The following is a 16,204-nucleotide window of genomic DNA, read 5'->3' as shown; positions in this document are numbered from 1 at the left end:
CCGGCGCTTCCGGGTAAGGGGGCGGTGCGCCGCGCGCGGCAGGTTTGAAGCGCGCGGGGCGCCGCCTGAGGGCCGAGGCTGCTGAGGTGGCGGGGCGCTGCGCGAGGCGCCGGCGGCGAAGGGACGGCCCGCTCCCCGCGGCTTCTAGCGGCGGCGCCGACATGGACGAAGCTGTGGGAGACCTGAAGCAGGCGTTGCCCTGCGTGGCCGAGGCGCCACGGTCCACGTGGAGGTGCACCAGCGGAGCGGAGGTGAGCCCAGCCTCGGCCCGACCCTGGCAGTGTCCGACCTGACGGGACCCCGCTCCGAGCAGACCCGCCCTGACAGGGTCGGCCCAGACCCCGGCCTCAAGCCCCGCCGAGCCCGGCAAAGCCGACCCCGGAGACTCAGTTTTAGGAAACGCCCCTGCGCCCTCACCCTCGCCCACCATCCCCTCTCCCCGGCCAGGCCCTCGGGACGATGGGCCCCGGAGGTGCTGGCGGCGGGCGGGTCTCCGCGGGGCCGGTGCTCTGGGGAGCAGACACCGCCGCAGGGGCCGCTGAAGGGGCCTGGGCCCTCGGGCAGGCAGCGAGCGCGGGGGGCAGGGGCTGAGGGTGGACCCCAGCCCGGGAAACTCGTCTGGGGCCCCCAGCTGTGGGCGTTTCATTCTCCCGTGACTTGCTGCTGTTTCCCAGCTGGGGGGGGCTGGCACCTAGGCAGCAGTTCCAGCTTGCTGACCAGCTGCCTGGGTGGCACCGACTCTGCCTGCACCCCCTGCCTCTGAGGGGCCTGGGCAGAGTCCTTGGGCAGCTTCCCTGGGTCATACAGCCTGCAGTTACCGCCAGCGGTACCAGATCACTCCCAGGCAGGCCCTCCCGCCAGCCCTCTCCATGGGTGCATTTTCCCCACTATGGTCTGTTTTGCTTTTAATCACTCTTTCTTAAGATGTTAGGTTTTTTGTTTTTTTTTTAACTCAGATCTGATTTTATGTGTTTTGTGTTCCTAGCACTGCAAAGAAAGAGGATATAAAGCTGAGTGTTAGAAAGCTACTCAACAGGCATAACATTGTGTTTGGTGATTACACCTGGTCTGAGTTTGACGAGCCTTTTCTCACCAGAAATGTGCAGTCTGTGTCTATTGTTGACACGGAATTAAAGGCTAAAGATCCACAGGTAACTTAATTCTCAGAGCTGAGAAACAGTTAACCCGTGGCCCAAGAACATTTGCTGTTTCGATAGTGTGTTGTATAGATTTATTTGATTTTCGTTCTCATCACAGCCCATTGATTTGAGCGCGTGCAATATTGCACTTCACATCTTCCAGCTGAACGAGGATGGCCCCAGCAGTGAGAACCTGGAGGAAGAGACAGAAAACATCATCGCGGCAAATCACTGGGTTCTGCCTGCAGGTACCTGTGACAGACACAGCAGGTGGCACAAGCCTACGACAGCAGGGCGGAAGGCAGCGCACACCTCAGGCTCGGAGATATTGTGTGTCTGTTGTGTAGAGTTTTAGTGCGTTCTATCTGTTAGGAAGTTTATCACAGGAGAGAAAAGTAGAAATTTCCAGTATGAGGCTACTTGGATGGGTCTCTCGAAGCTGGTGCTAGTTGAGGATGAGGCCGTCGCTCTTCTTTCCTGCCTAGTTGGTCAGTCTTGCTGGACCACTGCTTCCTCCCACCTTCTCTGTACTTCTCTGTGCCAATGGGATCTAGCCGGCTGAATCCCACGTCTAATCCAGGTTAGGCCTGACGTCTTGAAAGCTAGACTCCACCTGCCACTAGGCCCTGCCAGAGCATTGGCCTGTGGGGAGAGTGGTGAGTTCAGGGCAGTGCTTGGGTCCACGTGCAGGTCCACAGAAGGTTCATTATCTGCCCAAAGCCACATGTGACTGCCGCTTATTCAACATCTTTAACTTAGAAATGACTTTGAAAGTTTAGCTTCTCTGTAACCAGAATTGCAGCTTGCCGCGTCTGGAGCAGTTGAGGATGTCTGCGGCTCAGGGTGGATGTAACCAGTAGGCGCAAGGCTTGCTTTCCTAACATTTGGTTTTGTTTTGTTCTCTCAGCTGAATTCCATGGGCTTTGGGACAGCCTGGTGTATGACATGGAAGTCAAATCTCATGTGAGTTATGCTTTTTCCTGAAAGGCTTCCATGTTTTAGGTGAATCATTATTGTGTTCTCTCTAGCGCCTCTTATGTCACGTGGGCTTCTAGGAGTGCTGCTTGCCAGCAACCCCTGCCCTGGGAGTCTGTCTTCTGTCCTGGGCGTCTCCTCTGGGCTTGCTCTGAGTGGAGCTGTACTCTGGGGAGTTCCCCTCGGGAGAAGGGGGAGGGTTCAAAAGTGAACCCACTGGCACTGGGTCACACTCTTAGGAACCTGTGGGCTGAGAAGGCAGTGCCAAGGGGCAGAACAGGTTGGGCGATCTGAGCGGGTACTACCATGTCTGAGCCCCCTTCAAGGTGAAGAGTCCTTCTGCACACAGATGAGGGAGGGGAGGATGCCAGAATTCCGTCCCCACCACCCCCGCCACCCACTCTGGCTCCCCTAGGAGCCACGGGGACCCCAGAGCCCCGGCTGTTCTTTTAGCAAACGCAGCTTGTCCAGTGCGGTGTCCCAGAGGAAGGAGCTCACTTACCTGGTGTAGCCCTCAGTTAAGTGACCTTTGAGTTTTCTTTTATCCTTGTAATAGTCACACCCAGCACTTGTCCTCTTAGATTTTAAGATGTTTTTGAGGTGAAAGCCTGAGTGTGCTTGGCAGCCTCTGAAGACTCTCCTTCCTTCTGCTCCTTCAGGGCACGTTCAGCTGAACCTTTGCTCTGCCAAGGGCTTGACTCTGTCTTTTCTTTCTTCATGCAGCTCCTCGACTACGTGATGACAACTTTACTGTTTTCAGACAAGAATGTCGACAGTAACCTCATCACCTGGAACCGGGTGGTGCTGCTTCACGGTAAGCATTTTGGTTTCATTTGACAAACTAAAATTGCGTGGAGTCAGGCTTTCTTCCTGCCTTTGTCCTGCGAAGAGTTACAGCTCCTTCTTCCTCGTGGGGCCAGGAATGCCGTCCTCTGTGAAGCCAGCCATGTACATGCTCTCTGCTTTGGTTACTTGACCTTTCATGGGGCAGCCACCTGAGCATCCCTTGTGACTTTTTATGCTGTTATTCAGCTTTCCAAATACCTGCCTCGTTTCCCGCTGGTTATGGGTTTCTCAGGGTAGCAGCTGCCTTGCATTTCTTCATAGTACCCTTGGAGCTTTCCTCGATGGAACAAACTGCAAAAGCCCGCACTTCACAGAACTCTGCCTAGTTCTCGGAAGAGAATACTGGGGGGCTTTTTTGTTGCTGTTGTTATTGTTACTATCCCAGGAGAGACAAAGAATTGAGAGAAAGCCCAAATTACAGCGAGGTAAGAGCTATAATTAAAAGCATTATTAGCTTCTTTATACAATGAAGACTGTAGGCTTGTGTTCAGTTTTATGAAAACAGTGCCTTTAGGGTGTCTTGGCAAATTTCTTGACACTAGAGCCGGAGAAGGCGGTTACAAGGTGTCTCACTTGGTGTTGCGCAGCGCCCGTTAGAGTCGCTCACATGCGTACTTGTGAGTCACGGAGAACACAGACGGCCAGAACAGAACGTCATCGTTTTCTACTGCACGCATTTGTGCTCCCATGTCAGCGTCCTCCGCTCCTGTCAGATGCTGTGCTGAGGGGCACACAGCGCCCAGGCCTTGCCCGACCGCTCTCCCTATGTAGCTTGAGGTTCGGGCCCATGTGTGTGGAGCTGGAATGAAAGACGCGGGTGCCATGGGCTTCAGGAACAGCAAACACCAGTGCCTTGAGCGCCTGATGGTTATCAGGAAAGGCTTGTTTGACCTTTGAAAGGTGGATTTTCATAATCAGCGGATTTCATAGAAGACATGTAGGGACAGAGAGGGTTTCAGTGAAGGTGGAAAGAAATCAGAGTGGATTACGGGCAAAGAAGTTCCTGGTGATGTTTTCTAGTATTTACGCTGTTAACAGATTATCAGTAACTTAAGTGATTCTTGTGATGATAACATTTATAGCATTACAGTCTGTTCCATATGTTATATCCTGTGAATAATGCAACTACTGCTTCAAGAAATCTGTTACAGCACTAACTTATACTTATCTGTTTGCATTTTGTTACAGGTCCTCCAGGAACTGGAAAAACATCGCTGTGTAAAGCTTTAGCCCAGAAATTGACCATCAGACTCTCGAGCAGGTAACTTTGGTGATTTGAGAGAGGAGCCGCAGAGGCGGGCTTGCTCTGTTTCAGCTGTAATGATGGGAGAAGCTGCTTCTATTTTTAAATCATCTTCCATGAATAGTAGGTGTCTCGGTGTAATGTAACGAATCCTTCTGTACTCACATAGTCTTGAGCTCTGATTCCAGTCTTGTTACACGTGCTGAGACTCACCCTGGGACCAGCACGGGACCTCTCGTGGTGACCACCCTGTGTACACTTGGAGGAGCGCGTCTCTGCTCGCTTTGGTTCGACCGTTCCCCACTTGCTTGATGTCTGTGTGGACCATCTGTCTGCCATCCAAGCCTAGCACTGGGTTTGTCTGCCGCTTTTGAGTGTTGTCCATTTGCGGATTTACGGTTCCACTACGTTTATTTATTCTGGACGTTTCCTGTAATTGAAATTACACAGTATGTAGTAGTCTTTTCTGATGGTTCTGTTCACTTACCATGACGTTTCTCAAAGTTCACCCACGTTACAGCATGTATATTGGTGGTTCATTCTTTTGAGTGTAGTCCGTTTAGGGATTTATGGTTCCACTGCATTTGGAGACTATTTGGGTGTTAGCTCTTCAGCTCATTCCCCTGCTCTGACTGTCTCATGCTGCCCTGCAGGCCACTCTGCAGGCCACTTGTGTGCTCTTTCATCTTTTTTCAAGTTTTAAAAATTTTCTGAGTTTCATTTTGGTTAGTTTTTCTGCAGTATCTGATCTGCTTTTACTTCTGTTCAGCGAAATTTCCATCTCTGAGAGTGATTTTCTTGTCTGAAGATTGTTCAGTTCTGTTTATGCTTGTAAGCTGTGTCTACCAATTCCATCCTCGTTATCATTTGGGTCTGGTTATGGGTCATATGTTCCTGCTTCTTGGTGTGCCAGGTAATTGTTGAATGTGGACATAATGATTTGAAGTGACTGGATTCTCTTGTTTGTCTATAATGACTGCTGGGTTTTATTCTGACGGGGGTTTGTGTACTTGTGTTTGGTGTGATCCTTTTGAGGTCTGTGTTTAAGCTTTTTCAAGAGTGGTCTCAGTGTGGTCCAGACTTCACCCTCAGGAGGACCATTCAGGGGCCTCAGCAGCAAGTACTCTCGCCCCTTGGCCCTGGGGTCTCGAGCACTCTAGCGCTGGGCTCCCTCTTCACACGCTGCTGCCCCATGACAGTCGCCGGGCTTCATTCCTGTGTCTCCCTCCTCCCTGGATCCCTGCTCTGTAGCCGCCAGACACCTCAGCTCCTTGAACTCTGGCCTCTGTCTCCTCAGCTCGCTGCCCCGGCCTCTCCTCCTGGGTCCCCTCCAGTGTCACTCCAGGCAGGAGATCAGAGCCGTCGCGCCTGCCGCTTGCCGCCTCCCAGGTCACAGTCCCCGATTATGTTGTCTGGCGCCCTTCACAGACGCTGTTTCACTGTTTTGTCTAGTTTTCTAGTTGGTTAAGGCAGAAGGTAAATCACCCTTTTAGCCTAGTATGACTTCAGAAGAGGAAATCCTGTGAGATTTACTTTTAAATCTGTTTTCTTTTCAAAACTGTCTTAAAAGTAGGGAAGTTGCTCTGTTTCAGGCCTTTGTTTTATGCTCAGTATCTTGGCCTTTGTCTTGACATAGTGAAACACATCTGTGTTTGATAATCTCCGAGGGCAGTTTCCTGAAACAGTGGAAGGTGAAGGTGTTATTATAAGAAATGTGACGTTTTCCAGTACAAAGATCTGGAAACTGGTATTTATTTTGTGGCAAGAAGAAGCCTTCGCAAGCCTTTTTGCTTTATTAACTTAAGTACACTTTGCTTAATAATCACAATGCTTTATAGTTAATCTTGTGACATCCAACCCAGGCTGTATTCACCAGGTTGTCTACCTCCCCCTTCTCCTCATCTGTAAACAAAATTACTACATGATGTTTTTCAACTGGAAAGTCAGTGATACTTTTTAAGGTAATTTTTTTTTTTTTTTTTTTTTTGTGGTTTCTCAACATGAAAGAAACTGTAAAAAAGATCTGGGAGTTGGCTTCTCTGCTGGCCGTTTCCTGTTTGATTTTAATCAGATCTAAGTGCATCCAGAGCCCTCACTGACTTCATGGTAGATGGAGTATTAGTGCTGGATTTCAGACAGCGTGTGTCAGGTTCCCTTTGAGCTTTCCAGGGCTCCAGGTTTGAGGGAAGTGATTTTGTGCTGGAAAACAAATTCTCACATTCCTTTGGGTTTTGTGGAAGGAAAAAAAAATGTTCAACTGTGGGCAGACTTTTGATGCTTATGTTTTGATTTGTTTGCCACGTTAATACAGATAATGGTTTTTGAACACAGAAATATAAATTATAAGTAGACTAAAAACAGTATTAAGAATTAATTGTATTTAACTAGTTATATTAACTATTGGAGAAGGAAATGCTAACCCAGTCCAGTATTCTTGTCTGGGAAATTCCATGAACAGAGGAACCTGGTGGGCTACAGTCCATGGGTTCGCACAGTCAGACACGACTGAGTGGCTAAACAACCAAAAAACTATTAAGTATTCTTCAGTTCAATTGCTCAATCATGTCTGACTCTTTGCGACCCCATGTACTGCAGCACACCAGGCTTCCCTCCATCACCAACTCTCAAGAGCTTGCTCAAACTCTTGTCCATTGAGCTGGTGATGCCATCCAACCATCTCATCCTCTGTCGTCCCCTTCTCCTCTGCCTTCAGTCTTTCCCAGCATTAGGGTCTTTTCTAGTCAATCAGTTCTTCACATCAGGTAACCAAAGTATTGGAGCTTCAGCTTCAGCATCAGTCCTTCCAATGAACTTCAGGACTGATTTCCTTTAGGATCAACTGGTTTGATCTCCTTGCAGTCCAAGGGACTCTTAAGAGTCTTCTCTAAGACCACAGTTCAAAAGCATCAATTCTTTGGTGCTCAGCTTTCTTTATGATCCAACTCTCACATCCATACGTGACTACTGGAAAAACCATAGTTTGACTAGATGGACCTTTGTCGGCAAAATAATGTCTTTGCTTTTTAATATGCTGTCTAGGTTGGTCATAGCTTTTCTTCTGAGGAGCAAGTATCTTTTAATTTCATGGCTGCAGTCACTGTCCTCAGTGATTTTGGAGCCCAAGGAAATAAAGTCTGTCACTGTTTCCACCATTTCCCCTTCTATTTGCCATGAAGTGATGGGACCAGATGCCCAGATCTTTGTTTTTTGAATGTTGAGTTTTAAGCCAACTTTTTCACTCTCCTTTTTCACTTTCATCAAGAGGCTCTTTGGTTCCTCTTCGCTTTCTGCCATAAGGGTGGTGTCATCTGCATATCTGAGGTTATTGATATTTGTCCCTGCAATCTTGATTCCAGCTTGTGCTTCATCCAGTCTGGCATTTCGCATGATATATTCGGCATATAAGTTAAATAAGTAGGGTGGCAATATGCAGCCTTGACGTACTCCTTGCCCCATTTGGAACCAGTCCATTGTTTCATGTCCATTTCTAACTTGCTTCTTGAGCTGCATACAGATTTCTTGGGAGGCAGGTCAGGTGGTCTGGTATTCCCGTCTCTTTCCCTCACAGGCAGGTCTGGCCCAGTCTCTTGGGGGGTCACGGCTCCTTTCTCCTGGGTCCTGGTGCACAAGGGTTTGTTTGCGCCCTCCAAGAGTCTGTTTCCCCAGTGCTTTGGAAAGTCTGTAATCAAATCCCACTGGCCTCTAAAGTCAAATTCCCTGGGGGTTCTCAGTCAGTCCCTTTGCTGGATGCCCAGGTTGGCACATATGCTGTGGGTCCTAGAAGTTTCATCACAGTGCGAGAACTCTGGTATAATTGTTCTGCAGTTTGTGCGTCGTCTGCTCAGTGGCTCAGTGATAGAGATAATGGCAATCTCCTCCAAAAGGACTTAGGCCACATGCCGCGCCTCCCAGGTCTGCTGCAGCCAGAGCCCCTGTGCCCACGGCAGGCCACTGTTGACCCCCCATGCCTCTGCAGGAGACACTCAAACACTCACAGGCAGGTCTGGCTAAGTCTCTGTGGGGTCCCTGGATCCTGTGTGCACAAGGTTTTATTTGTGCCTTCTGAGCATCTCTGGCAGGTATGGGGTTTGATTCCAAATGTGGTTTTTGCCCCTCCTACCATATTGCTGGGGCTTCTCCTTTGCCCTTAGATGTGGGCTGTCTTTTCTTGGTGGGATCCAACATTCTCCTGTTGATGGTGGTTCAGCAGCGAGTTGAAATTTTGGAGTTCTCGCAGGAGAAGATGAGCACATGTCCTTCTGCTCCACCATCTTACCACCACTTTTTCTTGCTTTAACCGAAATGAAGATACCATTCAGTTTGAGACGCTTAGTTTGCTCCAACTAGAACTATTGATGTTGGCACATCTCGTTAAGATTGTTCATAACTATGAGTATACAGTTTGCAGGTACCTCATCCTGGGTCAGTAGTAACAGAGTAGTCATTATCAGCTTGCTGGACACTTAAGCAGTGTTGCGTTATAGAGACAGAGGTGGTTGCCGCCAGGGATGTTGTTGGACTGACTTGTAACAACTGCTGTCTGTCTTTTTTTAAACCATCTTAGGTACCGATATGGCCAGTTAGTTGAAATAAACAGCCACAGCCTCTTTTCTAAGTGGTTTTCAGAGGTAAGTATTTATACTAATCCGGTTCTCTGGATTGTCCACCATGCAGCTGAAAACTTGTCCAGTGGATTAGGCAAACTCTTTTCCTCCAAAAGCTTTAGGAGAGAAATAGGTGAAATAGGAATGTGAACAGGGGCTCTGACTGTGTGGTCAGAGGAAAGTTCCAGAGTGTAGTGATAACCTGGAAACCATCTGAGGCCTGAGAGGACCCTCTGCTTGTCACCTCCAGACGCAGGCTGGGGCACGGGGCGTTCAGTGTTACCTGAGGAGGGCGGGGCCGCCTTCCGATGGGACCACACCCTCAGCTTGAGCCTGTCCGCCAGCTGTGAGCTGAGGCACTCAGGCCAGGTGATGTCACAGCCGCCCTCAGCTCTGGGGGGCTCTGCTGCGGGGCCCGAGTCGGACGGTGCCCCTGGCGGGTGGTGGGCAGGGACAGGAGTGCCCGGAGGAGGTGCACCTGGCCGATGTGCACCCGAGACCCAGCCCCTCCAGGACCGCTGGGGAGGGAAAGGGGGGCCGAGGTGCAAGTGTGGCCCCGCCCAGGACACCAGGAGGGCAGGCCTCTAGGTTCCCTGCAGACCTGGCTTCTCTGATTCAGGAAGTTTCCCAAGGGGCTGTCAGGAGACGGTGGGCTTGTGGGGCCCCCTGGGGTCAGAGCGCAGCCAGGTGGAGACGGTGGGCGCACGTGTGCACCAGGCAGCCTGAAAAGTGCGAGTTGATGATGAGGAGGGTTCTGTTTCCAGAGTGGCAAGCTGGTGACTAGGATGTTCCAGAAGATTCAGGACTTGATTGATGACAAGGATGCTTTGGTGTTCGTGCTGATCGATGAGGTGGGTGTGTTGAGACGTCACACCTGTGAGCGGAGGAAGCGCAGGACTGGGTGGCCTTCGGCGTTGCCGGGGCCGCCCGCCCGTGCTTGTCCAGCGCCACAGGCTGCACCCTGCAGGCCTAGCCCGGGGCCTCTCAGGCCCTCGGTGCAGTGTTCACACGCCCCCACATCCACCCAGCTGACCACCCTGTCACTCTGTGCCCACAGGTGGAAAGCCTGACCGCCTCCCGTAACGCATGCAGGGCAGGCACCGAGCCTTCCGATGCCATCCGTGTTGTCAATGCCGTCTTGACCCAAATTGATCAGATTAAAAGGTACCCCTGCACACTCACAGCCCCAGCCTCACCCCCAGCTTTTTCAGCTCAGAGTGCGTCTGGCATTGGGTGTGGGCTCTGTCTTCTCTATGTTTGAAGCAGCGTGTGCTACATAAGCTTTTTAGAAATTAAGCACTTTTTACGTTATCGAAGTGTTAAAAATGCACAGCAAAGCTTTGGTGTGGGGAGAAGGTACCCACTGCTCAGAAAAGGGGGTCTCCCTGACTCTCGTCCTGTCGCTGTGGGAGGAGTGGAGACTTGTCTCTGCAGTCTCTCTCACCTTCCTTGCCTCATGCGATTCAGGCCCGCTCTGGTGACCATTTGTGAAAAGCCCAATCCTGGCACATGGCTCCCAGCTGCTTGTGGGGGCCCTGTGCGCACTCCACGCTCACCAGCCTCTGCCCAGACTCCTGGGCCCCGTGTGCCAGCCCTGCTCACCCTGCAGAGGACTGGCTACCTGCGGTCACAGGACGGGGTTGGTCGGGGGCAGCTGTCCAGGTGCTCCCCGGCCACAACGCTGCCAGTGGTCTCTGTGCTGCCTGTGGGCCTGGGCAGCCCTGCCTCGTCCCCGGGACTCGAGCCCAGCAGGCCAGGCGGTGTGTTCCCCAGGGCGCCCCTCCCCCTCCGTGCCAGCCCAGGGGTGAGCAGACTGGATGACGGGGCCTCTCTGGGGAGTTTGGGAGCTGGAGGGGAGGGCCGCTAGTCCCCAGGGTGAATCGTGCAGCTTGGCGCCGCAGCCTCCAGGGCAATGAGAGTGACGCCTGGGTGTGGCCGTGCCCAGTCAGGGCAGTATTGGCGCTGGGGCGCAGGGACGCTGTGCAGAGTGAGGGCTTCACTGTGGTGAAGGGGGCAGGGAGCGGTCCAGCTGGGGGCCGCGAGAGTTGTCCATAGGCGGGGAGCTCGCAGACCGGGAGTGGGGAGGGTCTGCACTGTCGCAGCCGGAGCCTGGCAGGAGCGAGGGTCAGGTAGAGCGCAGGAAGCAGGGCCTCAGAAGGCGTTGTGGGGGTGGGGGTGGGCACAGGGCGGGAAGCTGGCTGAACGCCTGGGCCCTGGTGCCGGCCTGTCCTCACACTGCGTGTGTCGGATCAGGGGGGTCGAGTCCCTGTGGCCCGGGGTGACTGGGCCCACCCTCTGCCCGCAGGCACTCCAATGTGGTGATCCTGACCACGTCCAACATCACAGAAAGGATCGACGTGGCCTTCGTGGACAGGGCTGACATCAGGCAGTACATCGGGCCGCCCTCTGCAGCGGCCATCTTCAAGATCTACCTCTCCTGCCTGGAAGAGCTGATGAGGGTGCCTGGAGCTGTTTCTTGCTTTCCTGAGAACACACTAGCTTTCTCGTGGGGTCTTGATTTGTTGGCATAACGTACGATGTCTGGTTCCTGTGCAGAAGGGGGTGTCACTCGGCCTGCACCCGCTGTCTCACACTGAACACTGCAGTTGTTGGGTCTGCATGTTGTGCTCAGGGAGAAATCACTGACCCGATGCTTCTGCTGCCCCGTCCTCTGTCCCCGCAGTGCCAGATCATATACCCTCGCCAGCAGCTGCTGACCCTCCGCGAGCTGGAGATGATTGGCTTCATTGAAAACAACGTGTCCAAGTTGAGCCTCCTCCTGAGCGAAATTTCAAGGTGTGTGCTGACCTCTCTGTTTCTTTTTAAAACATTTTTTGGAATATAGTTGATTTGCAATAAATATTGTAGAGCAAAGTGACTCAGTTATACATACATATATCTACTCCTTTAGATTCTTTTTTATAGGTCATCACAGAGTACCGAGTAGAGTTCCCTCTGCCCCACAGTAGATTCTTATCAGTCACCTGTTTTATATGTAGTAGCTTGTATGTTATCCAGAGTTGAAGGGCTGACTCATTGGAAAAGACCCTGATGCTGGGAAAGACTGAAAGCAGAAAGAGAAGGGGGCGGCTGAGGATGACTAGTTGGACGGCACCACTGACTCGGTGAACAGGAGTTTGTGCAGACTCCAGGGTGTGGTGGAGGTGCTGGCATGCTGCAGCCCGTGGGGTCTCCGAGTCACACACGCCTGAGCGACTCAACAGCAACGTGTCAATCCCAGTCTCTCAATTTATCCCTCTTCCCCATACCCCTCTGGTAACCAGAAACTTGGTTCCTAAGTCTGAGTCCGTTTCTGTTGTGTAGGTAAGTCTATAACTTTTAGATTCCACGTGTAAGTGATATCATGTGACATCTGTCTTTCTCTGTCCGTCTTGGTTCACTTGGCATGCTAGTCTCCAGGCCCATCCGTGTTGCTGCGGATGCGTTCTCTCACTCCCCACTGTGGAGTAGCCCTGCGCTGTGAGCCGCGCCTCCCTCCTCATCCGCGTCAGCGAGCGTCTGGGTGTCTGTGTCGCGGCTGTTGTGCGTAGTGCTGCTGTGAACACAACACTGCCTGTATCTCTTGAATTTTGGTTTTCTCGATACTTGCCCAGAAGCGGGGGTGCTGGGCCATATGGGGGCCCTGTCTTAGGTTGTTAAGGGGCCTCCGTGCTGCCCTCCGCAGCGGCTGTGTCAGTTGCGTTCCCACCAGTAGTGGAGGCTCCCCTTCTCTCCACAGCCTTTCCAGGGTGTGTTGCTTGTAGGCGTTTTGGCGGTCACTGTCCTGGCCCTGTGCGGTGCCGCCTCACTGTAGTTCTCATCTGTGTTTCTCTCACGGTTAGCGGTGCTGAGCCTCTTTCCGTGTGTCTGTTTGCCATCGGTATGTCTTCTTTGGAGAAATGTCTGTTTAGACCTTCCGCTCATTCTGGGATTGGGCTGTTTGTTTTTTTGATATTGAGCTGCATGAGCTGCTCGTATGTTTGGGATATTTAATCCCTTGTCACTTGCTTCATTTGCAAGTATTTTCTCCCATTCTGAGGGTGACCTCACTTTTGCAACCTAGAGAAGCCCATTCCCTTTGGTCACAGGGGTGGTCGTTGCCTGTAGTAGCCAAGGTGGTGATGTGGGTTGGGTGGCACAGGCTGAATCCCAGGGCGTCTCCCCCGCAGCAGATGCCCTCCGGCCTCCCTGACGGTGGGCTCCTGGATGGGAGGATGAGGCCAGCCACTTTCCCCCTGTGCCCATGGGCAGCGAGCAGAGCACCGCTCCAGCACAGGACAGGCTTTCAGATTAAGGCTCTCTGTAGCATCGCTGGATTCTTAAACTGTGTGTCTTAAGTTTTTACAAATGGCCAAGAAAGTGAAGTGGAGGCTTTTTCTCTGATGAGCAGAGGAGACAGGTGAATGGGCCGGACCGTGGCCTCGGTGCTGCGGGAAGGACAGTGACCCTGCCGCCCAGGTGCTGAGAGCCACAGCACACGGGGGGACCCCCGACACGCCGGCCTGAGCCCAAGCCGGCAGCACCGACAGGCGCTCAGGTGGCCCCGAGCCGGGAGGTAGAGCAGAGCCTCTGAGGACAGCTGGACTCTGGATGAACTGGGGAGGTCAGGGAGGCCGCATCCACTTTGTGAAGGCCTCAGGTGGGCAGACGCCAGGCGCCAGACATGCTGGCGGGGCGTCGGAGAGACTTAGTTACAGTGGCCATGGAGGGACAGAGGGGAGCAGTGCAGGCTCGTGCGAGAATTCAGAGGTGTGAGCTGGCCTGTACCCACCTCACGGTGCCCCGGCCGAGGCCATGGGTGGTGTCAGGACCCTGCCCCTCCTGGAGCTGTAGCTGAGGCCTGCGGGAGACTGCCCACCCCCCAGGGGCTCTGGGGAAAGATCGGGGACTTGTCCTGAAATGCCCCGCGGTCCATGTGGAGCTGACGCCAGTGTGGTCATGTTCACAGGAAGAGTGAGGGCCTGAGTGGCCGCGTCCTGAGGAAGCTCCCTTTCCTGGCTCACGCACTGTACATCCAGGTGAGTGCCTGCGCCCTGGGCCCCTGCCGCCCGCTCTGTCTGCAGGGCTGGCCTCAAGGAGAGTCTCGCCCACCACCCTGGGGTTTCCGCCTCCTCCTGTGTTTCTGAAGTGATGGGCCCAGGGGCAGTGGAGGGCCAGCGTGTGTCTGCTCACCTCACTGGTGTGTGGAAAGCTCACGCCCAGGGCCTCCCTGCCACCTCAGAGTGCTTGTGCCCTGGAGGCGGGTGCTCCCAGGCCACCCCTACCTTGAGGGCAAGGACCGCCACGATGCCGTGTGTTTTCCAGGCCCCCACCGTCACCATCGAGGGCTTCCTCCAGGCCCTGTCTCTGGCCGTGGAGAAGCAGTTTGAGGAGAGAAAAAAGCTCTCGTCGTGCGTGTGACCTGGCACCCCGTCCTCACTGAGCACACCGCGGGAAGGTGCCATCGCTTCCTCACAGCAGCGGCTGCCGCAGGACGTCTGAGGCCAGGGCTGAGACCTGCAGGCTGGTGTGGTTCAAGAAGCGTGTTCTGCTTACACAGTGTTGCTCAAGAAGTGTGTTGCGTTTACGTACTTTAACTGCATGTTCGAAGACAAAACAGCTTGTTTTCTGTTTTGAAAGATGATCATCTGAGCTCAGTGTCTCTTTATAAAGAACTGTCTAGATGTCCTGATTCTATCCTGCTTTTGGTTGATTGGACCCAAAATGCTGACGTTTTATTTAAAAAGATGATTAATGTAAGTTTTATAGAAACAAAACAGAAACGCCATTGCCTTAAAGAAGAATGTAATCATAGCATTAAAAAAAGTACACGTTGCTCAAGACAAGGCAGCATTTGCTTCCTGCTGCAAGCTCGTCCTGGTCAGTGCACACGTTCTGGAGACTATGCGATGAATGAGAACCTGTTCCTGTTACAGAAATCAAGAGAAAAGTTTAAGGCCAGTGCTCTTGGTAGCAGAGCTTGTCAGGGAGGGGCAGCTGACGGGGCCTGCCTCCCTGGTGACCAGCGTGGCCGGCCTCACGGCGATGTTTCCTGGTGAGTCGTTTGTTGAAGGACGTCAGTCACGGCTTAAACGAAGATTCCCAATAACAGATGTAAAATGAATCGGCCAATAATTGGTGTATTCCACAGAACCTTGTTTTGCTTTTATCTCATGCTAAAACAAATTTCATATCACTGTTTTATAAAACATTTTTAAAAGAATGTTACCTTTTGTCTTAAATTTTTTTATGTATTAAAAATTTTTTTCCAAAATTTTCTCATGTTGATTCTCTTAACACTCCAAATGCTTTGAGTTTTAAATCCCTCACGCGAGGAGGTAACTTAGCCTGTCTTACCCCGTGGGGTGGAGGTGCGCCATCTGCACATGGCGTGCAGCCTGGGGAGGCCCGGGGTCGGAGCCGGGCTGGGGTGGGGGACCTGGGGCTCCACCCCTGGGCCGTCAGCCAACCTTGGCTCTGGTCAGGTCCAGGGCTAGAGCGAGCGCAGCCTTGGGGGCCAGGGACCGGCTCTGTGGTTTCCTCAAGACCCTGAAATAGGGTGAGAAGGGAGGCATATGGGCACTGGGGTCAGGGCGGGGGCGCCCTCCATGCCCCACGGTTGCTGCTGAGGAGCCCAGTGTCCCGATGGGAAGAGAGGGTCTGGGGAGGAGGGGATGCCCAGGGCAGGGCTGTGTACAGGGGCAGACAGATGAGCGAGGGGGCAGCCCAGGGGAGAAGCCTTGAGAAGGCTGGGTGCAGGTAGGCGAGGCCTGCACCCTGAATCGGGTGGTCCGTGTACTGGACCACTGAAGCCCCGAGAGGGCTGGGGGTGGGTGGTGGGGGTAGGTGGGCGAGGCCTGTACCTCGAATCTGAGGGGTGGTCCGTCCCTCAGGCCCTTTCCCAGAGTGTGGGAGTGTCTGATGCCACCGCCCACGGACACCAGGGGGCAGCGCCGCTCTGCGGGATGGACAGGAGAGGCCTGGGGCAGAAGGAGGAGTGGTCCGCAGAGGCAGCAGGCCTCGCTCGCTGTGTCCCTGCCCCGGCCCCGTAGGCCCGCCCACACACACCAGCCACGAGCGTCCAGGCCCAGCGGACGTCTGAGCGCGAGCCGGGCAGCGGTGGGGGCGTGGGTGTTATGACCGCCGCCTTGGCCGCCAGCTCACTCTGGGTCAGGGGTGGGGGCTGGGCCTGGTAGGAGGGGTCGTACCTGGGCCCCCAACTAGAAGTGGGCACCAGCCTTGTGGGCACTTTCTGGGCCATGGCTGAAAGCCCGAGGTGCCCGCAGCTGAGCCCTGGGTTCAGGATGGGGGCACGCTGTCCTCCGGCGGGGGCAGGCTCCTGGGCAGGCACAGGCGGGAGAGGGGGCAGAGCACCAGTCTGGGACGCCCAGGGGGCGTGGTGCTGCCTGCCCAGCCCG

The 16,204-nt window shown here is 53.5% G+C and overlaps 1 protein-coding gene across 1 annotated transcript; it reads left to right on the top strand.

The window, feature by feature from the left end:
• Window positions 1–25: 25 nt before the first annotated feature.
• On the top strand, window positions 26–15,060 carry TRIP13 (thyroid hormone receptor interactor 13). Its single transcript, XM_070774903.1, is given in 14 exon segments — window positions 26–216; window positions 219–255; window positions 986–1,151; window positions 1,258–1,387; window positions 2,047–2,102; window positions 2,838–2,928; window positions 4,149–4,221; window positions 8,768–8,831; window positions 9,572–9,658; window positions 9,865–9,971; window positions 11,113–11,266; window positions 11,491–11,603; window positions 13,756–13,825; window positions 14,112–15,060. Coding segments are annotated over 14 exon segments (1,299 nt in total). The 5' UTR covers window positions 26–161; the 3' UTR covers window positions 14,208–15,060.
• Window positions 15,061–16,204: the final 1,144 nt, after the last annotated feature.

The sequence above is a fragment of the Bos indicus genome, chromosome 20 (assembly GCF_029378745.1).
Source record: "Bos indicus isolate NIAB-ARS_2022 breed Sahiwal x Tharparkar chromosome 20, NIAB-ARS_B.indTharparkar_mat_pri_1.0, whole genome shotgun sequence".
Taxonomy (NCBI): Eukaryota; Metazoa; Chordata; class Mammalia; order Artiodactyla; family Bovidae; genus Bos; species Bos indicus.
The sequence above is the reverse complement of the archived record's forward strand: the minus strand, read 5'-3'. Positions and strand labels throughout refer to the sequence as shown.